The sequence below is a fragment of the Schistocerca piceifrons genome, chromosome 4 (assembly GCF_021461385.2).
Source record: "Schistocerca piceifrons isolate TAMUIC-IGC-003096 chromosome 4, iqSchPice1.1, whole genome shotgun sequence".
NCBI classification, from domain to species: Eukaryota; Metazoa; Arthropoda; class Insecta; order Orthoptera; family Acrididae; genus Schistocerca; species Schistocerca piceifrons.
The window spans coordinates 495,944,491-495,968,822 of NC_060141.1; the positions used below are offsets into that span (position 1 = coordinate 495,944,491).

At 38.1% G+C, this 24,332-nt stretch overlaps 1 protein-coding gene across 1 annotated transcript in view; it reads left to right on the forward strand.

Moving 5' to 3' along the window:
- LOC124795944 (calcium/calmodulin-dependent 3',5'-cyclic nucleotide phosphodiesterase 1-like) overlaps window positions 1-24,332 on the forward strand; it is a 346,486-nt gene that overhangs the window by 320,287 nt on the left and 1,867 nt on the right. The window contains exon 10 of the mRNA XM_047260024.1: window positions 13,660-13,764. Within this exon, the coding sequence (XP_047115980.1) occupies window positions 13,660-13,764 (105 nt within the window). The remainder of the gene's footprint in view (window positions 1-13,659; window positions 13,765-24,332) is intronic.

Sequence of the window (24,332 nt, forward strand, 5' to 3'; positions counted from 1 at the left end):
CATAGTTTATTTTATCATCACTAAGTGATGTATTTGGTACTGGTGGGTTTTTATTTTGGACTGTGTGGAAAGTAATACCAGCTGTCTTTTTTTATATTTAGGAGTGGTCTGTTTGAATGAAGCCATGAGTTTAGTTGTGCTGTGCTCCTGTTTATTGTATCTTGAAGATGTTCATTTGAGTTGGATATCATAATTGTGGTATCATCAGCAATGAGGAAGGTTCTGTTGTTGTGTAAATTTAAGGGGAGGTCATTTACATTAAGTAAGAATAATAAGAGGCCCCAACACTGAGGCTTGGGGAACTCCATGTTCTGTGATTTGGGTAGATGACTGTACGGTATTAGCAATTCCTGATCGATTAGTTATGGTTTCTGTCTTTGAAGTAGCTTTTAAAGTCATGGCCAATGCCCCTTATTCCATGGGAATAAATTTTTTTGGAGCAGTATATTGTGATTGACCATACAAAATGCCTTTGTTTGGTCAAGAAAAATGCCTATGGCGAAAGCTTCTTGTCTACTAGTGTTAAGGTGTGATCTAGGAGTTGCTGTATTGCATCAGTTGTGGTTTTTCCTCCTTGGAAACCAAACTGAGCAGGTCATACGGCATTTCTTTGTTCAGAAATGAATTTAGTCTGTCTACCATACTATATTCAAATATTTTGCTGAATACTGAGAGTACTGCTATTGGACTGTAATTGCTGATATCATCTTTGCTTCCTTTTTTATGAAGGGGTATGATTTTTGCGGTCTTGAGTTTATTAGGAAATATGTCATTGAGGAATGAAGAGTTTATTATGTGGGACAGTGGTTTACTTATGAGATTGCTGCAGCTATGGAGAAGGAAGCAGGGGTCTGATGATACAGGAAAGATTAAAAACATGGTACCAAGTCACAAGTATTGTGAAACTAAGTGCTGACTGTAACCAGGTGACAGAGGACATAAGGAATTTGTGGAAAGGTTTTGGCAAAGAGGATCAGGTTATTGTAGAAGGTGGAGCAAGGAACAGCATGACTAAGGACAGTAATTACAGATTTTGGGGTGACCTGAATGAAATATGAGTAGCAACTATATGCACAAATGTGAGTTTTGTGGAGATCCTGCAGCACCATGACGACCCCTGGGTTAACACTGCTGTGAGCCATGTGAACACCGAGTTGAATGCAGACTGAAATGAAATATCATATGAGTGCAGTGCTTGTTGCTACAATTGAAAGATGGAGATATAGACATGGCCTACACCTCCATAGGAGAGGGAAAGATAGATTGGCTGAGCTTGTTGCAGGTAATAAGGGGTGGGGTGCATCGTCACGCAATTAAAGATTCCTGTGTTACTGATGTCAGAGAGGCATACTTTTTAGGTTAGAATCAGGATTCAGCCACTATGTTTTGAAATAAGGCAGAATAACAGAAGAGCCTGACAAAATGCTTGCAACTGCACAGAGAAATAAAATTAGCTTACTCTATCAAAATATTAAAGGACTGAGTGATAAGGTATAATAGCTTCTTGTCTGTTTTGAAAATTTAGAGAGCTCTGAAAACAGAGTACGATGTTCAAATAGTTGCAGAAAGGGGAGAAAAGGAACTAAAGACCTTTTCTTCAGCATTATATAAAACAATGTTTTATACAGTAATTAAATACACACATAAGAAAAGAATCATAGTAAATAAATAGCTTACATAATATCAAAACATTTTCTTCATAACTTAGGTAAAACATATATTTTGATGATTAGTTTCTAAGAATTCTTCAGTTGTATAGAATTCGTTGTTTTTTAGCCAGGTTTGCAATGTATTCTTATATTTATTTAGTGGTACTGTACGAGCTGAGCATGGTAACGTATTGAAAAATTTTATGCTTAAGTACTTATAGTTATTATGGACTACAGCAAGTCTTGTGGAAGGCAAGTCCAGCAGGTGACTGTTTCTTGTACTGTGTGCATGCACATCACATCTCATGTTCAATTTTTTCAGATTTTCTCTGGCATATATTAGACAGTTATATATGTACTTGCTTGGCACTGCCATTACGCCAAGAGATTTAAAATAATTTCTGCAGGACACTCTGGGTGCTAACCCCTTCATGCACCTGATTGCTTTCATCTGCCATCTGAAAATACATTCAGCCCCTGGGGAGTTACCCCAAATCAATATTCCATATTGCAGTTGGGAATGAAAAAAAGCATAATATGAGTGGAATAGCAATTGCTTGCTCACACTGTTTCTTAATTTATACAATAAGAAAAGTACTCGTGCTAGTTTACTACATAGATAATTGGTGTGTCCTTCCCAAGAGAGCTTTTGGTCTATAATTAGTCCAAGTAATTTCACTGTTTTGTTTTCATTTTTAGTTACTTTGAGATTAAATATTATTTCTTCTGTTTTTGTTTGATTTATTCACAGCTGGTTAGCCTGACACCAGTAATTAGCCATTTGCATCATGTCTCTATTTTTGTCTAGTACACTCTGTAAGTTCTCTCCTGTACTTATTAATGTCATATCGTCAGCATACAGTATGTTCTTACATGGTATGTAATTCGAGAAGTCATTAACATAGACAATGAACAGAAAAGGTCCAAGAACAGAGCCTTGGGGTATTCCTCTTTCTATAGGGAGTATTTCTGACCTCTGCTTATTTGCATATACAAGTTGTAACCTGTTGCTTAGATAAGATCTGAATAGTCAGAGTGTGTCATCTTCAGTATCATAGTATTTTAACTTTTTGATGAGTATGTCATGTGACACTGAGTCAAAAGCTTTACTTAGGTCAATAAGTGTTCCAGACATTGATACCCTTCATAAACATTGCTTACCAAAGCTTTTACTGCTTTTACAGTTGATAGGTGTGACCTGAAGCCAAACTGTTGTTCATTTAAAATTTTGTTGGTTTGAAAATACCTGTACATCTGCTTATGCACACAATTTTCTACTAACTTGGATATGATTGGTACTATTGAAATGGGTCTGTAGTTATTTGGGAGGTTTCTTTCACCTTTTTATACACAGGCAATGTAACTGTGAGCTTAAGACAGTCGGGGAATATTCCTTCATCAAGTACTCTGTTTGATAGTGAGAGGAGTGGCATTTCAATTTCTTTTGCTATACATTTAATGATGAGATTACACCCTAGCAGATTACTCTTGCAGAATTAACATGGGAAAAGGAGGAGTTGTTATGTATATTAAGAAAGAACACAAGTTCAGAAATATTGAGACAAGTAGATTTTTTGGTGATCAGCACATAGATGGATATGCATGTGAATAAATTCTGAAAAATAGTTCACTTCTAATTGTAACTGTATAGAGCCCCACTGGGAAATTTTTAAGTGTTTATGAGGAATCTGGATTCCATACCATGCTCTCTATTGGACAGCAGCATGCAGTTAATAGTCTGTGGAGGCTTCAGCATAGATCCTCTAGAGGATTGTGCTAGTAAAAATGATGTAGATTCCTAATTTGGATCCTACAATTTGATCTCGGTAATTAACTTAACTTTCAAACACAGGTGGATAAAGTCTATAGGACCCTAATTTATTATGTTTTTTTGGTAATACTCAATGCAACAAAATAACTGTTTACCCAGTAACAGATACTCTGATCATGATCCCCTGTTAGGATAAATAATTTAGTGACTTAAACAGTATGGGTACTCCTCTTTGGAAATCAGTGAGAGTAATTAATGACTCCAGGGCAAGTGTTTTTAAGAATAGTTTACAAGAGATGACCTGGGATGAAATTCATAGTAAACCAAATTCTAACATAAAATTTTATCTATTATATTATAGAGTCATATCATTATTTGAAAATATCTTTCCACTTAAGCTAATCAGAAAGGATATTCAACAGCCATACAAAGCATTATTAATCACTATAGCGATTAAATTATCTTGTGAAAGGAAAAGGGAAGTGTATCTATTGACAAGAACAAATAGAGTCCTGCAGTAGTTGCACACTACAAAAAGCACTCAGAATCTTTCTCAAATTAAGAAAATTATACATTATCTCAAATATAATAGGGTACTAAACATTTCTTTCCATCTAATAAGCCCATTTTTGTTTGAAATATGTAATGCATCACTAATTTAAGGCAATTTACCAAAGAAACTGAAATGTGACATTGTTAAACCTCTCTTTAACAAAAGGTGATAACAGATGTCAATAAATACCAACCTGTTTCACTGCTGACACCATTTTCCAAAACTTTAGAGAAAGTGATGTAATCTAGAACCTTTGCAACAATAGTATCCTCAGCAAAACACAGTTGGGGTTTCAGAACAGTTGCTCTATTGAGAACGCTATTTAAATGTTCACTTGACAAATTTTACAAGCATTAAATAATAAAATAGTGTTGGTTGGTGTTTTCTGTGACCTATCTAAAGCATTTGACTTTGTGAGTCACAGCATTCTCCCAGATAAATTGAAGTTTTATGGGGTTGATGGTTTAGCTAACCAGTGGATAATTTCATATCTAACCAAAAGAATGCAGAAAGTTATACTTAGTAATTGAGCCCAGTCTATAGACTGGAGATGTAATTCTGACTGGGGAAAAATGACTTATGGGGTTTCTCAAGACTCAGTTTTATGCCCACTGTTGTACCTTGTATGTGTGCGTGATCTTCTGTACAATATGTAACAAGCAGAGTAGTTCTTTTTGCAGGTGGCACTAATATTGTAATCAGTCCAAGCATAACTACAGAAACAGGTGCAATGGTAAACAGCGTTCTTAAAACTATCATTGACTGGATTTGTTTGAATGGTTTCACTCTCAATTGTAGAAACACAGTGCCTGTGTTATTCTGAATTATGATGCAGTGCTCCTTTGGACATGTGCGCATGTCCGAAGGAACAGGCACTGCAGCAACTACAGCTGTTATGAAGTACATGAAATGTATTTGCAATTGTGAATATGAACAACCATCAGCTGTGTAAGGGGATGACAGCAACAGAAATTTGTGCCAGGTTGGGCCTCAAACCCAGATTTCCCACTCATCATGAGCAGTCACCTTGCCATTTGACTATCCAAGCATGACCAATTGTGAGACCCATCCTTCCATTATGTCATCAGTCATGTGTCTACAACCTGTACTCACACATCCATTATGTATATTACTGTACAGTAGAGACATTTTACTTGAAAGTTGCTTGCCTGGTGTCAGCAGATAAATACAATATTGCAGTGCCTGTGTTATTCTGAATTATGATGAAATTTTCCTTGAAACATACATGTCCAAAGGAACAGACACTGCAGCAACTACAGCCATTATGAAATACATGAAATGTATTTGGAGTGTGAATATGAACAACCATCAGCTGCATAATGGAATGATGTTAAGTGAAAATTTGTTCTGGACCGGGATTTCATGCTTATCATGAACAGCTGCCTCACCATTAGGCTGTCCAAGTGTGACTCATGGCCAAACCCAAACTTCCATACACATCAAATCAATTTGCAGTTGCGAATAAGGGCTACCATCAGCTATAGAATGGAATGATGACAATGAAAATTTCTGCCAGTCCGGCACAAATCTTCATCATTGTCATTCCATTCTACAGCCAATGGCAGTCCTTATGCAGCTGACTGTTGTTCATATTTGCTACTGTGAATACATTTCATGCACAGCAACAGTTGTGCAAAACTAGGGTTACTGCAACAGTGATAAGTGTAACAAGTAGTAAGGAAGTAATAAATAACGTGGAAACTTAAAAATTCTTAGGTAACCATGTTGGTGAGAATTTAAACTTGAAAAAGCACATTTTGGAACTTGTAAAACAACTAATTTCAGCCACATTTGCTCTTAGAATCATTGCAAATCTTCAGGGGAGACAAATCAGTAAGTTGACATATTTTGCATATTTTCATTCAATAATTTCATATAGAAGAATCTTCTGCAGTAATTCATTTTTAAGAAAGAAAGCCTTTGTTGCTCAGAAATGTACTTCAAAAATAATATATTGTGCTCATCCATGATCGACTGGTAGACATCTGTTTAAAGAATAACTACTGCTTACAGTACATTTATTCCCTCATGAAGTTTGTTGTAAATAATCCACGACAGTTCAAAAGGAACAATGATGTACATAATTACAATACCAGGTTGTCTCTAGCACAAAAACAGGTGCACAATGCTGCGACAAAAATTTTTGATCACTTACCCAGAGATATAAAATTTGCAGGACAGCAAGGTAAAATTGGGAACAATCTGAAAAAGATCCTCCTTGACAACTCCTTCTGTTCCACAGAAGTATTTCTGTTTCCATAATGTGTAAAAAGTGTTATGCAGAAATTACTAACTCAGGTCTGTATATTTAAAAAAAAAAATGTTCAGCATATAGCCATATTTACAAATCAATTATTAATTTGTGATATGAGTGCAAAGTGACCCATTCCACACCATTTTGATTTATCATGTAAAATGAGCATTATACTGAGTGGGGTGGGAGAGGGGAGAAAAAAGGCAGGAAGCACTGTGAACAGTTGTAGAAGTATGGCTGATGGCTCAGACAGAGGCAGCAGGTATATGAGATTCGAATGGGGAGAGAGAGCCAGCAAGTACACAGGATAGGAATGAGACACATGAGTTTATGCAGCACATGATGATAATTACATGAGGAATGGACTGGGAGGAGGTGACAGAGCAGATGAAGGGAGACTGAGACTGTTAGTGTAGTGTCGGGGCTAGCAGAGATTGAGGCCAGGAGCTTTATGGAAATGAACAATGTGTTGCAAGGATAACTCCCATCTACATAATTCAGAAAACCTGGTGTGGGGACGGGGGGTCCATATGGCACAAGTGTTGTGAAGCAGACACCGAAATCAGGCATGTTGTACTTAGCGGCATGTTCTGCCATTGGTTGTTCAACTCTGCTCTTGGCCATGGTTTGGTGGTGTCCATTTATTTGGGTGGACAAGTACTTGGTTGTCATGCCCACAAAAAATGCTGTGCAAAAATAACAGCAGTATATGATGTGACTGCTATTGCGGGTGACCCTACCTCTTATAGGAAAGGATAAGTTTGTGATGGGACTGAAGTAGGATGTGCAGATGGATGAAGTGGGCAGGTCTTGCACCTGGGTATGTCACAGGGACATGACAGGCAAGGAATAAGGTGTGGGAGTAGCACAGAGATGGGCCACAATACTGTATATGTTGGGTTGATAGCAGAATAACACTGTAAGAGGGGTGAGAAGGATTGTGTGTAGGATGTCGCCATTTCCAAGAATGATAGATAGATGATTGAAGCCCTGGTGGAAAACCTGATGCAGTTGCTGCACTCTGGAATGATGAAGGGCTGCTCATTTGCAGGTGGTTCTAAGGGGTGGTGGAGTATTAGGGGTTTTTGAGGAAATTATGCAGTATATCTGTTTGTGGACTAGCTTGAGGGGATAGTGCCTGTGTGTGAAGGCCTTAGAGACTCCTTCAGCATTTTAGGGAACAACAGTGGTTTTTCTTTTGCTGACACCTTGTGTAGTAGCTTCTTGGTTTTTCATATTTGTTCTGTTTGTTAGTAATTTTCTGAATAAATTGTGTTTGATAATCTATGTTCCTGGCAGTATGTTGTACATGAATTTCATTCATCAAAGAAGCCAACTTTATAATCTCTCAAAGGACTAACTGGAGTCAATATCCAACAGCTTCTGGGCCCAGGAAGGAATTAGTGAAGTTTCCAGACTGATGAAAGTATCATCTGTTCAGAAACTAATAAAACAAGATCACTGATATCTGCATGGAATCGATTGTTGTGATTGTTATTGTGATTTTTACTGATGAAGTTACCAAATTTCTCATATTTTTGACTTTCTGCTATCATATTTTTGTCAAGAATCATTCAAGATTTATTGTTAAACCAGCTGAATATATTTAAGATTGCTGTAGGTGGACAATCACAGTTTAATTTTGAATAGTTGACTGGAATGGCTAACTACAATGACTGGGAATTTGTGCATGGAATGGCTAACTACAACGACTGGGAATTTGTGATGGAAATGCACCTAAACCAGGAGGGGCTATGGAAAACAATTACTGGAACTGACAAAGATCTGAAGAAAATACAGAAACCAAAATATGTTTTTAACTGTAAATTTGTCACAAGCCTTGCTTTGCTTGAGGCTTGTTGCTTAATTTCATGTTCTTACTGTGGAAGAATTGCATTCAGGCAGCTCCTACAGTCAGTGCACTTTACTTTTGTAAGTAGAGTGCTGCCAAATCACAGGAATCATAATAAAAATGCAGATAAGAGTAACACAACTAGTGGAAACAATTTGTTGACTGACACTGAGAGCAGGAGGCTCAGAAAATAGTCAAAAAACGGAATAATCTAAAATATAACACTCAAAAACAACAGAATGCCTGCATGCTGCAGCAAGGACTAACCACACTTCGGCACTCCTAGTGGCCAACATGCAATCTCTATTGACACTTTGTAAGGAATCAGCTGATCGTGCGATGAGAGTTGTACGACCGCCTGTCACCACACAACATCCTTGAATTTTGCTGAGAAATGCGTCCAGACTATGTCTGATATTGCATCTGCATTGTTGGGGATGGCATTGATCAGAGTGGAAGAAAGGCAAACACTAGTTTAACTCAATCGATAGACACACTGTTTCTCTTGTCATTAACCAAAATGCCCATTGTCTTATCTTGTCTAGCTACTACACAGTGTGGTACAGTATACGGTGCTGTGAGCATGGCCTTGACACTGTCTTTTCATAGCATGGTGTGGCTACAGTTCTTCAACTCTTTATGGACAAACATTTGCTGTGTGCCATGTCGGAATGCTGGTTGCAGTTGCATGTGCAAGATCGAATCTCTCGAATGACTATGAACTGATGTGATTGTGATATGTCCCCCATTGTGGCACCCAGATCACCAAACTCCACCTGGCTGCCAAAGCATTTCCTCATAGATCAATTCAGCATGGAATACACTGAGGTCCAGATTACTTATGGTATGGAGGCCAAGCTGAACTAACAGTATGGTCATTGTCCACTTTCATTTATGACACATGAGGATGGCTTTTAGAGAGCAGTGCCACTGCTTGATCATGCCTTTGCTGGCTGGATGATAACTCTTTGTTATGTGATTTGACACACTGCAAAACTAGCTCAGTTGTGTAATCAAACCAGACTCAAATTGGCATCATCTGTCAGTCGTGTGAGTGGCCCAGTTGGACATCAACATGGCAGCTAGCATCTCGATGGAGATATTATCTCTAGGAATAGCTTCCAACCAGCATCTGAATCTATCAACAATGGTTAGCGAATGTCATTGACCTTCTGATGGTGGTAGTGGTCCATGACATCAGTTATGTGGACAAACCTGTTGGTCATGTCTGGTATATTGCCTATTGGCATGTGAACATGTCATGAAACTTTGCTGCATTGACAATTCACATGTGTGTTAGATCATTGATGGCAGTCCTTTTGTATACCAGTTCACATGTAACAATTAGATATGATCTTTGTTGTCACCATTACTCAGGGGTGATATAAATTGTTGAGGTTATGAAACACTTGTTTGCGCAGTTATGCCAGAATGGGCAAGTTTTTCCACTGGAGGTGTCGCAATACACCTTGGTGTTTGTCTCTGGTACATTAATGAGTGCTAGCAGCAGGCCTGCTGTAGTATCGTTTACGCAATCTTGGATTTCTTTGTTGGACTGGTGTGTCTGAGCTAGGTATGCAAAATTGATTGTCTCTCTGATGGCACTGACTCACTACAAACAGTCTGTCAATTCATTATTAAACCCTGAGATATGTTAAATGTCAATAGAGAATTGGGCAATAAATTCCAGGTGATTAAATTGCCTTGGAGAGCATTATTCATTGTTCTGGCAGAAGGCAAAGGTCAGAGATTTGTGGCCCATGTAGATTTTGAATACCAATGCAGCCTCCAGCTGCAGACAGAAAAATTTCATGGACGCACAGATTGCCAACAATTCCCAGCTACACATGCTCCATTGTTGCTGAGCTGGAAACAGCTTCCTATAGAAAAATGAGGGGTTGTCAGGTCTCTTTAACATAGTTTTGATACACTACACTGATGGCTACCTGGCTAGCATCGATCAATAGCATGAGGGGTGCACCTAAAGGAAGAGGAATGAGAAACAAAGCCTCTGCTATACTCTTGTTGGCGGCCTCAAAAGCATTGTTGGCGGCCTTGAAAGCATGTTTCATTGACTGTGACCACTGCACAAGCACCCTGCCTTTTGTTTTTAGACCAATTAGAGCTGCTATAAGTGGCTCTTGAATTTCTGATGCGTGTGGCTGTTGGCAGCAGTAGAAATTAAGCACTACAAGAAAGATACATAAGTCTTTGGTTGTCTCTGGGCAATAAATATTCATAAAGGCTTCAACTTTCTCCAGCATGGGGCATGATCCCGCTATTGAAATAGACTGGCCCAAAAACATTATCTCTGGTTGTCCAAAGATGCTCTTAGAGACATTCAAAACAATGTCATATGCACCAAGGCACTTAAAAACTCCAGTGAGATGCTGCTCATGTGCCTGTTGCGCTGCTGAGAATACTAGTATGCCATCCAGGTTGGCAAAATAACATGGTAAGCCTCATAACACTGAATCAATGAATCATTGCCATGATAACGCGGTGTTTCTCAGACCAAAATTCATGAACAAGCTTTGAACAAACCAAAAGGTTGTGTCATGTTGATAGCCTGACCACCATGATCAGATCATTAAATATATGCATTCTTCACCGATGCAGTACTAAACTACGAGGGGTTATCACAAGACAGTTCCACACACTGCGTCATACGAAGAAGGAACAAAGAAGATCTAAATAAAAAGATATGATTAACCCATGTGCTTTATAAGGTCGCTGGCTGCACTTCTTGGCAGTGAATCTTTTGTTGTTTATGGAAAACGTTGTAACACACAGCTTAATAACTTAATAGAAGACTTTTCCTAAACCAATAATTCAATGCTGAACTTGTTACCAGTAGGTTAGATTAACACGTGAGTATTACATGAATTCAAACTAGACCACGCTGATTTTGCAAAAACAGTATTAATAACTGACAGTCGAAACCATCATACATTTAGTGAAATATAGGAAAAAAATTGGGGCCCATACAGAGGCTTATAGACAGTCGATTTGGCACGTCGATCTACACTGAGGTGAAAAAAGTAATGGCTGTCTTTTGAATGAGTTTCTCAGCAACCATGATATGTGTGTGTGCTTCGACACAATATAACACACTAAATACCTGTGTCCCTCGCAATGCATGGTTATTGTCTCATAGCAAAGGCACAAGATAATTGTCTGGGATCATTTTCACGTTTTAATCTTGGTAGTCTCTGCATGGCCACCACAAGCCATTCTTGTTTGGGACCAAATGCAAAAGTGATGACCAAAGCCCTGTAGAGGGGTGGATGAGCCTTGGTTAGCATAGTGTCAAACTCTGACTTAGCGATTGTGTACACCTCAGGAGTTAATCATTTGGGCCTGCATGAAATCAGAGGGCCTGCCATCATATTAATGTAGTCCACAGTATCATGAGGTACTTATTGCAGAACCCCCAGAGGCCTTTTAATAGCAGGTTGAGCAGTTTGGCATACCTTTTTCCTGCAGCCTTTGTGACCTAGGCATCAAATGTGGCAGTGTGATGCTGCAACCCAGTGGTGGACAGCTTGGTGATGGTGTCCATTAGCTAAGTGTTGACAATGTTGGGAATCAGGTGGTAATGCGCCAAGAGGCCTGCACTGAAGATAGGCTCTGTCACTTTTGCAATTAGAGAGTTCTATACCAAAGCACACCTCAGTCTTAGGTCCAGTTCTAAGTGGCGTGCTGCACATCATGATAGCAGAGCTGTTAGCAGTTGACAGTCAAAACATGGTTGCTGGATGGTACTTGTGTAGCTTGTCTCATGGCAGAACCTTGAGCTCAGATACTTTTGTTATGACTGGATAGGAGTGCAGAATGATGACCTGGTACATCTACATCCATCTGATGTTTATTGCTGACATACACGCATGACAAATTACATTTGTGTGCTTGGCCTCCAAATTGCTGGTGATACCAAAATTGGCCTCACAAGGGCTTAATGTACCTCACTTGCCAACAGCACTCAGCAGACACAGATGGTGCCCCTTCCTAGTGCTAGCCAAGCCAGACAGTGCTTAACTTCAATTATGTGATGGGAACTGATGTTACCAAAGTGGCAAGGCCATTGGCTAAGCATTATTCTAATTTTTAAAGTTTTCTGAGGCAGAGCCTCTGGACGTGACTACATATTTGCCATATGATTATGCAAGGATAGCAGCTATGCAAAAGTTGATATCTTGATTGTGTCTGTTATTTAGTCTGAAATTAGAAAAAAAGAAGTGATTTAGTAGTGTTATTTTGTGACTTTATTTTTGAAGACCTTTGAATAGTATTGTTTATTTCCAAGTTAGCTTTTATTTACATACTTTTGTTTTTATTATTATTCTTGGGGAATAGAGCTGTGTCATTTGCATATATAACAATGTTGCTATCATTATCAGTGCTTAAGGTGTATTTTTATGTTATAAGTAGGGTAATGGGCCAGTTAGGGATCCCAGTGGACAGAAAAGTTCAATGTCACTTTCCTGGCCATTGTCAGTTTTCGTGATCAGGGCCACTACTTCTCAGTCAAGTAGTTCCTCAATTGGCCTTGCAAGGGCTAGGTGCACACCACATACTTAATTTCATATCCTCTCTACTGATGTTTTTATAATGCCCACGTACTGGCAACCTACACTCTGGGAAAAAAATTGGGCAAAGTGATTGAGGGATTAATTGAGAAAGTGCAAATTAACAAGAAGTAACAAAGAGAGAATCACAATTTAGCATGAAATCCTAATTGTGGTCCAACATGGCTTTTTAACAAATATTTCCTATTTCGAAATTCATGTTTAGCACCAGTAAATGGCTTAGGGTCAAGTAGAAAATGAATCCTGAGCTACTGAATTGTAAACCAACATATAATGCAAATACTGTGTCACATCTCAATGACTTTGTGTTACAGTGTATAACAGCGGTTATGAGCAGTTTACTCATGACCAGATGGTGTAATATTTTTAGGTAATTTAGAAGGCTCTGACTTATCCAGAAGACTGGAACAAAAAAAACCTTTTTTGTAATCAGTTGATGTTGGATCAAAATACATAAATAAATAAAAGAGTTGGTGGATGCAAATGTTTCACTTACAAAAACCGGAATTCGCAAAGTTGAAATGGGTGACAAAGAAAATAATTTATTCAACTGTGAAATTTATTACAAATTATACTGTTTCAAAGACAGAAGCTTCCAATGATTCAATAACATCCAACAAACTGGAAGAAATGATTATTACATCAGACTGATATCTGTGACAGTAAGACTGAAGCTTGCTTTTGGGTATTGTAGAGAGAGAGTGTGTGTGTGTGTGTGTGTGTGTGTGTGTGTGTGTGTGTGTGTGTGTGTGTGTGTGTGCGCGTGTGCGTGCGTGCGCTTAAACACTTGCATACAGTTGTGCATGAGTGTGTGAGTTTATTAGCAACAACAGATTAACATTCAGTTTGATGTAATTTCTTGATACAAAATCCTATAAATGAAATATACTCTATCGCTGTTAAGGTTGTGAGGACATTATAACATCCTATGAAAATCATGCGGAAAATTACACTAACAAATTGGTTTCAGGGTCCACACGGAGCCCAGAACGAGGCCAGAAGTATACAATTAAAAAGCCATGGATTGGTTGTTTAGCAGAAAACAAGAGGATATGGAAGGAACAGGCAGCTAAAGGTAATGACTTTATCTTACTTAGTAGTAGTAGTTTTTTTTTTTTTTTTTTTTTCAATGTAGTGTTTTTAATATTACATCAAACGTCCGAACAGTTTCACTTCAGTTGGTATATCCAAGGGTTTCTAGCAGAGTTTGCAATTTCTTTTTGCTTTGACAGCTGATCCAGTCATCTACGAGGGGATATCAAATATAAACAGGATTTTTGTTTCTGAACATCAACAGTTGGTAGGACTGGCCCTGCACTTCTGCTATGCTTAGGCGCAACCGTCAGAAGTGAGGAGAGCATGCTGTTAGATATTTCCTGCCATTTTGTCAGTAACACTCATAATGTCTGAGCAGCAGGTGCACCCCTCCATTGCGCGATAGATAATTATCAAATTTCTTGCTTGTGAAGGAGTTACAACAGCGGAAATTTGCCAGAGATTGACTGCACAGTTCAGTGATAAAATATTATCAAGGACACATGTGTTTGCCAGACATAAAAAGTTCAAGGAAGGACAAGAACATGTGGAAAATCAGCAACACAATTGCCATCCTCAGACCAACATTACAGACAAAAACATTTGTGCGGTTAAAGAAATTATTGACAATGATCAACAGGCAATAGTATCAGAAATTGCACAAAAAGTCAGAATCAGTTATGGGAACTGTCAAGCAATCTTCACAAAAGTTCTGCAGTTCCGTAAAGGTGTTCTGGATGGCCCCTAATCTTTTGGCTGAAAATTTGAAGTTGAGACATTTGGAAGTCTGTCAGAGGCTTAAAGCAAAGTTTGCAGAAGAAGGTGATGCATTTTGAGTCAGATCACCACCTGTGGCAAAACATGGGTTCACAACTACACTCCAGAATCCAAACAAGCCAGTAAGGAGCAGCGGAGGAAAGGGGAGGCAGAACCAGCGAAAGCCAAGACTTGACTGCCAGCTGGCAAGATTCTTTCAACCGTTTTTTTCGATCAGCGAGGCATTTTGCTGATTGATTTTTTGCATGAGTGATGCACAATCAGTGCTGCTTACTACTGTGAACTGTTGAACAAGGCAAGAGTTACATATCATCGCAAAAGACGAGACCAATTGATTTGACAACTCATCCTCCTCCACGACAATACACAACCCCCATACTACAGCTCTAACTGTCTCCAAGCTACAGGAAATGCAATGGACTACACTTGATCATCCTTCTTACAGCCTGGACTTATCGCCCTGTGATTTCTAATTATTTGGATCACTTAAAGAAGCTCTAGGAGGCGACAATTTGAAGATAACAACAGTGTGTAAGATTTCATGTGCAACTGGCTGGTGACTGCCCCACTTCTTTTTATGATGAGGGCATCAAAAAGCTGTCCATATGCTGTGACAAATGGATTTCCAAAGCAGGAGACTATGTGGAAAAATAAATTATAATTGCCTTGAGTTTTTAAATAAATGAATTTAAATAAAGAATAAAATCCCTTTTGAATTTGTTCCACTCTCGTACTTATAGCACTGCAAGCAGTGCCTTGTACATGCTTACTTGGATTGTAACCAAAATGTGGTGCATTGTTGATGTCAAGTCCCTTTTTGACCCTATAAACTTTGCCTCTTTGTCAAGGGTTCAGAATAGTTTCCTGTTTCCTTTTGCAAAGGTCATCAACCATATTTCATCTGACATAAAGCAATAATTTGAGAATTCCTATAAAGTCAAAAGAAAATAACAAAACTCTTAATAGACACTTGAAATGTAACCACTTTTCATGTCTACCAAACTGGATACTTAACGGGATGTTTCTCGATGATCATATTTGAGGTGTATATACAAGGTGTACAACTTTGCTTCCACCATTTTTTCCCCAACATTTGAGGCTTTAGTGAAACAAATTGGGTATCATGTATCATTCAAAGTATTTTCCATCACTGGCCACTACTTTCTTCGATCTTTTGGGCAGTGTACGAATCTCACGTTAAAAAAATTGTTCATCTTTTGAAGCGGTCCATGAATCGATCCAATTTGTGACATCTTCATGAGTTTGGAAGTGTTGCTCAGACAGGCCATGCACCATTGATCTAAACAGATGATAGTCAGAGGCAGCAATGTCTGGAGAATACAATGGGTGGGGTAGGACTTCCCATTTTAATGTTTCCAAGTACGTTTTGACCTCTTTTGCAACGTGATGTTGAGTGTTTTTGTGCTGCAAAATCACTTTATCATGCCTCTCACTGTATTGCGGCCATTTGTCTTTTAATGCTCTGCTCAAACATTAATTGCATTCAATAATGGGCACCTGTGATTGTTTCACTTGGTTTCAACACCTCATAGTACATGAGCCGAGCTGGTCCCACCAAATGCAGAGCATGATCATGAACCATGCCAAAAACATTCTTTTGAAGGAAGCAATTCATGCAGTTATATGATGTTGGAATGTACTTATCTTATGATGTGGTCTGACACTGTCACTTGTTTCCTGCAGTGCGAAGTAAGCTGTTAATCACTGAACTCATACAGGAAATCATAATTTCTACACAAGTTTTGGCACCAGTCTATTGCATACACACACACACACACACACACACACACACACACACACACACGCCCTGATTTCAGTATAATATTGATTTATTTCTTCCAAAATGCACATACATCATGGAGTATACAACACCAGTTAGGTAATAGATATGCAGTATCAACTGAGTGTCTGTAATTATAAGTATCAAATCACAACCGTGTTTACACTTTGTGTCACTGTATGTAGTATCAACCGAGTGTCTGTAACTATAAGTATCAAATCACAACCATGTTTACACTTTGTGCCACTGTGTGCACTGAATTTTCCAAATTTTGTGTGTGTACTTTTGTGTGTGTGTGTGTGTGGGGGGGGGGGGGGTGTTTAATTGGGGAGCTAATACTCATATTACCTACACTAATCCTTTTAACACTAATTTTGTTTATGACCACATGTAAGTCATCTTCCACACTAAGAGCAGCAAATCTGTTCATCAGTTTTACATCGCTTACAGTTTTAATTTTGATTATTACAGAAATACATCATGTATTCCCTAGTTATTCATAACACTCCTCATTATTTTATTATTTCTGAGATGCTTTTGTGATGACAATAGTCAGGTCATTGATTCTTTTCTATATCAGAATATTTTTGTTAGAATATTTTATTTGCTATTTAATGAGTCTACCGTATTTACTCGAATCTAAGCCGCACTCGAATCTAAGCCGCACCTGAAAATAAGACTCAAAATCAAGCAAAAAAAATTTCCCCGAATCTAAGCCGCACCTGAAATTTGAGACTTGAAATTCAAGGGATAGAAAAGTTTTAGGCCGCACCTCCAAATCGAAACACAGTTAGTCCATTGTAATATGAGACATAATTTAGGTCGAATGAATGACGATACAGCTACAGTAGTTTGGTTCGAGTCATAAGCTTAGCATTTAAGCTTTACCAGGTAACCATTGCTATGCGTCAGGCGCTCCGTCCTTATTTATACAGGTACCCTTCCTTTTTCACGTGCTACATCTGGTTTGAATCGATTGCTTATTTTTCTTTGATCTTATAAGTGCCGTTCTCTTTGTTATAGGTGTTTACGTCACTCTATGCTGAAAATGCATTTTTGTACTGTGTCATGCATTGTTTGTCGCATTCTGATAATGTGTGTGTACGACCTGTCGCCGCTCGCGGCATGGCTTGCTTTTGTGCGCGCTAACGCCGCTTACGATAAAAAAAAAGAGAGGAATTGTCTCTTTAGCGGAGCAATGGCAAGAGACTGCTATTTGTTGTTACTTACACTGCTGCTTTCTTTGATAATGATCAACAAGAACCAAATAATAGACTGCATATGATACAAGATGTTCTGAACGAGAGTTTAGCTAAAATTTTTCGCTGTATGAAAATCTTTGCAGACGCCTCTTTTGTACATCACATTCTGCACAGAAATTAGAGTCATCTTAGATTTAAAAATCTAGTCAATTGCCGTGCTTCATTTCTGACTGTATCACTATTAGGCATAAGAATAATAAGTATATAAACATGACATGATATGTATATTCTTCCGCGTTTGCTGTTGTCTCACACTAGTTTCGTCGTTTATTAGGCAAACAAGATTTAAATGAGATAGCAGCAAACACGAAAGAATACATGGCAAATTGTTTATATTCGTATTATTCTTATGGTGAAGAGAATACTGCATGTGATTCACAATTCATAAAAGTTCCTATTAGCAACCATCTCTTCTCACAGGTAGGAAAAAATTCAGAACGTAGAGTTGGCCATATTGTCTAACATCCCAAACAGTCTTGCCAGTCGGATTTTCATAGTACATTGAAATGCTGCTACATTCGAAGATGAACAATACGGAATTTGTATTTACTTCGTTGGATAATGTACGAAAATGCAATGGTCGAAACTCGGGGCGGAGAAAAAAAGCTCGTCTTCCACCCTTTTTTTAAATTTATTTACTGAGTCAGAGGTTTTGGCGCCAGTATTTATCTTTGTGCCTGCAAAGCATGCCTGTGTAGCGCTACATACATTCGACGGCAGAAGTTAATTGTGGCGGTACCAACATTTTTCAGAACTTCCGCTTACTTTGCACTTGGTTCTAAGCCGCAGGCGGTTTTTTGGATTACAAAAACTGGAAAAAAAGTGTGGCTTAGATTCGAGTAAATATGGTATGCCTCTCTACCACACTTTTATTAGTTTGTCTTTGTTCTTGATTTCATTTCTAAAATTTTGGTCATGCTTCTGTAACACATGAGGCTTGCCCACATACAGTCATCAGTTATAGATGTGACACTTCTGAACACATCTTAACTTTTATCATAGCCAGTTTGGGCTACTTTGTCATCTTAAAACAACTTATCGCTTTAACAAATTCAAACTTACAGCGAGGCATAATGGTTACAACTACTTTCTGCTGATGGACACATTTAGAAGTTAAATAATATTTGTAGCTTTTGTAACTATTAGTTACTTCTTCAGGGAGGAAAGAAGGACAAGAAGTTGGAGAACATTAGGAAAGAGAGGAAGGTCACTCAGATCAATAATGAGGGGGCCCCTTTCCTCATGGGATCTCAGTGATCTGCCCTTGAAGGCAACCTCAAAATTTGTTAACAAGCTCATCAAAGAGGTTTGGAATGAAATATGATGTACAGTACAAAGATTACAGTTTGTTTGTGTGTGCACTTGTTTGAGGACAATGAAATGTACCCTAACAAGTGCTCTATTGGTGGAGGTGAAAGTAATTTTACTGCACATAAGAAGACAAGTGTTAAAAAATAGATATTCATTTTAACAATGTTTCTACAAGGGAAACTGAATTAAACTCAATGATATTTACAACATAATTCCTCACAGACATAAATAGCCTCCACATGCAATAGTTACATGGCACTAACACATTTGTCTGAAAAACTTTTCTCCTCAAATAAACCACTGTAGACTGATAGCCAGTACAACATCCCTCTGAGACCACATACAGCTATTGTACAAATGAACACAATGTCCAGCTGCCTCATACTGACTCAAGCTATTCATTTTTGGGTTAAAAGGAAATAAACTGCCCCATTTTGTTAGATTTTCTTCATTTAGGATTCTAACTCATTGTAGAAAACTTGTGCAAGTATATACTTCCACAATGTGCCTCCAAATATACTGCTGAAGCTATAGCAATAGTGAAAAAACTGCAGTATGCAAAAAAGATTCATGCATAAGAGAGTTCTTATTGCATTTGACTCACAATGTGTACTGAGAGCACTTCAAGACCATAACTGGAACTATACTACATATAGGTACATATAAATATTGCTCAAGAGGTAGTAGAATGTATAAGAAGTAAAGGAATAAACTTTCTGTTGATAAAAGCACACCATAATACAGAATTTAATGAGAAAGTTGGTAAACTTGCTAAGTAGTCAATGGTGAAATTATTCAGCTTCCATTCCCATACATGCAGATTTCATGACAATAATAAACAAGAGAGCTTGTACAAAATGGCAAGCCAAGTTGCAGTAAGTAGTGAAAAGAAAGGTCAGTTCTGTGGATGAGTGGATGGATGGATGGATGGATGGCTCTAACATTACAAGTGTCTCATGATTTCATAACTTTAGATGCAGCAGGAAAATTATATCGTCAATAATCAGGATATGATTCAGTGATGGCATTTTCATGGTATATCTTAATAAACTGAAAGTAAAGGACACCAGATTCTGTGCATGTGGTAGTAGTTCTTTGGGATATTCAAATCATTTGCTACTTTTTTATGTTAAGAATAAATCTATTGTTACTTACCAGTCTCATATATACCTTTTCCAATAAGTGTAAAGTGAAGACTCTAGGTCTTTCCATATTCTCACTAGAAAGCAATACACTCATCTAACAAAGAGTTAATTCTTACACTGTTTTATTTTAAAACATTTTTTTTCTTACCTAGTAAAAATACATTGGTGTACGACAATTGTCATCCTATTAATATTATTGCAAAAGAAAGTTTAATTCACAAATTTTAAATCTGTACGTGTCGATGGTCTCTGTATGTAAGGTAACACCTGATGTTTATTTACAGTTACTTAACAGTTACTTCACATGTATTTTTTTTTACAAATTATTGTTTCTGGCTTTGTATAAGAGTACTGCACGTGGCTTAATACTAAAGCTACTGGTAGTCAGAATGTATATTAAAAATTATAATAAAAAGGAGACACCTTTCATTCAAGTAGATATTATTGTTGTAGCAGTCAATGTTCAAATGCATTGGAAATTAAATTATTTTACTTTTAACAAAATAAACACTGTTTTTTTTTTTTTTTTTTTTTTTTTTTTTTTTTTTTTTTTTTTTTTTTTTTTTTTTTTTTTTTTTCCACACATTTGCTTAGTTAATTTACAATGTTTCAACAAGAACCCACCATTGATTCAATTAAAATATTTTACTTTGGTAGTGAATAATCTTTGTTGGTCATATGTGACAAGCCAAAACTCTGTGTGACTTAAACTTCAGAAGACGTGGAGAGGAGCTCCTCAGGAATGCAAGTTCCTAAGCATTGTGGGAGAGGCTTGATTGCATTTGGAAGGTATGAAGAGGGAAGAACAAGAAGTTGAAGCTTCTCAGTTATTTGTGAGGGGAGCTCAGGTGGTTCAGTTGAAAAGCACTGTTGACAAATAACCATTGTTCCAGTACCATATCCTGTCATAAATGAGCAGTGAAACACTGTGTTTACAGTTACTTCATTGCTTGATTAATTTTATATTTACTGTTCATTTTGTACATGCCTGTTTCTTCAGTTTAACCCAAAAGAACATTTTAAAATATTAAATAGCTACATGTCAGAAGCTTTGCTCTCTCGGCTCATATTTGATTTAAATGCTTCATATTCATGGTCATAGACCCCCATGAACCATGGACCTTGCTGTTGGTGCGGAGGCTTGTGTGCCTCAGCGATACAGATGGCCGTACCGTAGGTGCAACCACAATGGATGGGTATCTGTTGAGAGGCCAGACAAATGTGTGGTTCCTGAAGAGGGGCAGCAGCCTTTTCAGTAGTTGCGGGGGCAACAGTCTGGATGATTGACTGATCTGGCCTTGTAACACTAACCAAAACGGCCTTGCTGTGCTGGTACTGTGAATGACTGAAAGCAAGGGAAAACCCGTAATTTTTCCTGAGGGCATGCAGCTTTAGTATATGGTTGAATGATTATGGTGTTCTCTTGGGTAAAATATTCCAGAGGTAAAATAGTCCCCCATTCGGATCTCCGGGTGGGGTCTACTCAGGAGGACGTCGTTATCAGGAGAAAGAAAACTGGCGTTCTATGGATAGGAGAGTGGAATGTCAGATCCCTTAATTGGGCAGGTAGGTTATAAAATTTAAAAAGGGAAATGGATAGGTTAAAGTTAGATATAGTGGGAATTAGTGAAGTTCGATGGCAGGAGGAACAAGACTTTTGGTCAGGTGAATACAGGGCTATAAATACAAATTGGGGTAATGCAAGAGTAAGTTTAATAATGAATAGAAAAAATAGGAGTGCGGGTAAGCTACTACTAACAGCATAGTGAACACATTATTGTGGCCAAGATAGACATGAAGCCCACGCCTACTACAGTAGTACAAGTTTATATGCCAACTAGCTCTGCAGATGATGAAGAAATTGATGAAATGTATGATGAGATAAAAGAAGTTATTCATGTAGTAAAGGGAGACAAAAATTTAATAGTTATGGGTGACTAAATTCGAGAGTAGGAAAAGGGAGAGAAGGAAACATAGTAGGTGAATATGGATTGGGGGTAAGAGATGAAAGAGGAAGCCATCTGGTAGAATTTTGCACAGAGCATAAATTAATCATAGCTAACACTTGGTTCAAGAATCATGAAAGAAGGTTGTATACATGGAAGAACTCTGGAGATACTAAAAGGTATCAGATAGATAATATAATGGTAAAACAGAGATTTAGGAACCAGGTTTTAAATTGTAAGACATTTCCAGGGGCAAGTGTGGACTCTGACCACAATCTATTGGTTATGAACTGTAGATTAAAACTGAAGAAACTGCAAAAAGGTGGGAATTTAAGGAGATGGGACCTTGATAAACTGACTAAACCAGAGATTGTAGAGAGTTTGAGGGAGAGCATAAGGGAACAATTGACAGGAATGGGGGAAAGAAATACAGTAGAAGAAGAATGGGTAGCTCTGAGGGATGAAGTAGTGAAGGCAGCAGACAATCAAGTAGGTAGAAAGACGAGGGCTAGTAGAAATCCGTGGGTAACAGAAGAAATATTGAATTTAATTGATGAAAGGAGAAAATAGAAAAATGCAGTAAATGAAGCAGGCAAAAAGGAATACAAACGTCTCAAAAATGAGATCGGCAGGAAGTGCAAAATGGCTAAGCTGGGATGGCTAGAGGACAAATGTAAGGATGTAGAGGCTTATCTCACTAGGGGTAAGATAGATACTGCCTACAGGAAAATTAAAGAGACCTTTGGAGAAAAGAGAACCACTTGCAAGAATATCAGGAGCTCAGATGTAAACCCAGTTCTAAGCAAAGAAGGGAAAGCAGAAAGGTGAGAAGAGTATATAGAGGGTCTATACAAAGGCAATGTCCTTGAGGACAATATTATGGAAATGGAAGAGGATGTAGATGAAGATGAAATGGGAGATATGATACTGCGTGAAGAGTTTGACAGAGCACTGAAAGACCTGAGTCGAAACAAGGCCCTGGAAGTAGACAAGATTCCATTAGAACTACTGACAGCCTTGGGAGAGCCAGTCATGACAAAGCTCTACCATCTGGTGAGCAAGATGTATGAGACAGTCGAAATACCCTCAGACTTCAAGAAGAATACAATAATTCCAATCCCAAAGAAAGCAGGTGTTGACAGATGTGAAAATTACCGAACTATCAGTTTAATAAGTCACAGCTGCGAAATACTAATGCAAATGCTTTACAGACGAATGGAAAAACTGGTAGAAGCCGATCTCGGTGAAGATCAGTTTGGATTCTGTAAAAATGTTGCAACACTTGAAGCTATACTGACCTTACGCCTTATCTTAGAAGAAAGATTAAGGAAAGGCAAACCTACATTTCCAGCATTTGTAGACTTAGAGAAAGTTTTTGACAATGTTGACTGGAATAACCACTTTCAAATTCTAAAGGTGGCAGGGGTAAAATACAGGGAGCAAAAGGCTATTTACAATTTTTACAGAAACCAGATGGCAGTTATAAGAGTCGAGGGGCATGAAAGGGAAGCAGTGGTGGGGAAGGGAGTCAGACAGGGTTGTAGCCTCTCCCCAATATTATTCAATTTGTATATTGAGCAAGCAGTAAAGGAAACAAAAGAAAAATTCGGAGTAGGTGTTAAAATCCATGGAGAAGAAATAAAAACTTTGAGGTTCGCCGATGACATTGTACTGTCAGAGACAGCAAAGGACTTGGAAGAGCAGTTGAATGGAATGGACAGTGTCTTGAAAGGAGGATTTAAGATGAACATCAACAAAAGCAAAACGAGGATAATGGAATGTAGTCAAATTAAGTCAGGTAATGCTGAGGGAATTAGATTAGGAAATGAGACACTTAAAGTAGTAAAGGAGTTTTGCTATTTGCGGAGCAAAATAAGTGATGATGGTCAAAGTAGAGAGGATATAAAATGTAGACTGGCAATGGCAAGGAAAGCATTTCTGAAGAAGAGAAATTTGTTAACATCGAGTATAGATATAAGTGTCAGGAAGTCGTTTCTGAAAGTATTTGTATGGAGTGTAGCCATGTATGGAAGTGAAACATGTATGATAAATAGTTTGGACAAGAAGAGAAGAGAAGCTTTCGAAATGTGGTGCTACAGAAGAATGCTGAAGATTAGATGGGTAGATCACGTAACTAATGAGGAGGTATTGAATAGAATAGGGGAGAAGAGGAGTTTGTGGCACAACTTGACAAGAAGAAGGGATCGGTTGGTAGGGCATGTTCTGAGGCATCAAGGGATCACAAATTTAGCATTGGAGGGCAGCGTGGAGGGTAAAAATCATAGAGGGAGACCAAGAGATGAATACACTAAGCAGATTCAGAAGGATGTAGGTTGCAGTAAGTTCTGGGAGATGAAGAAGCTTGC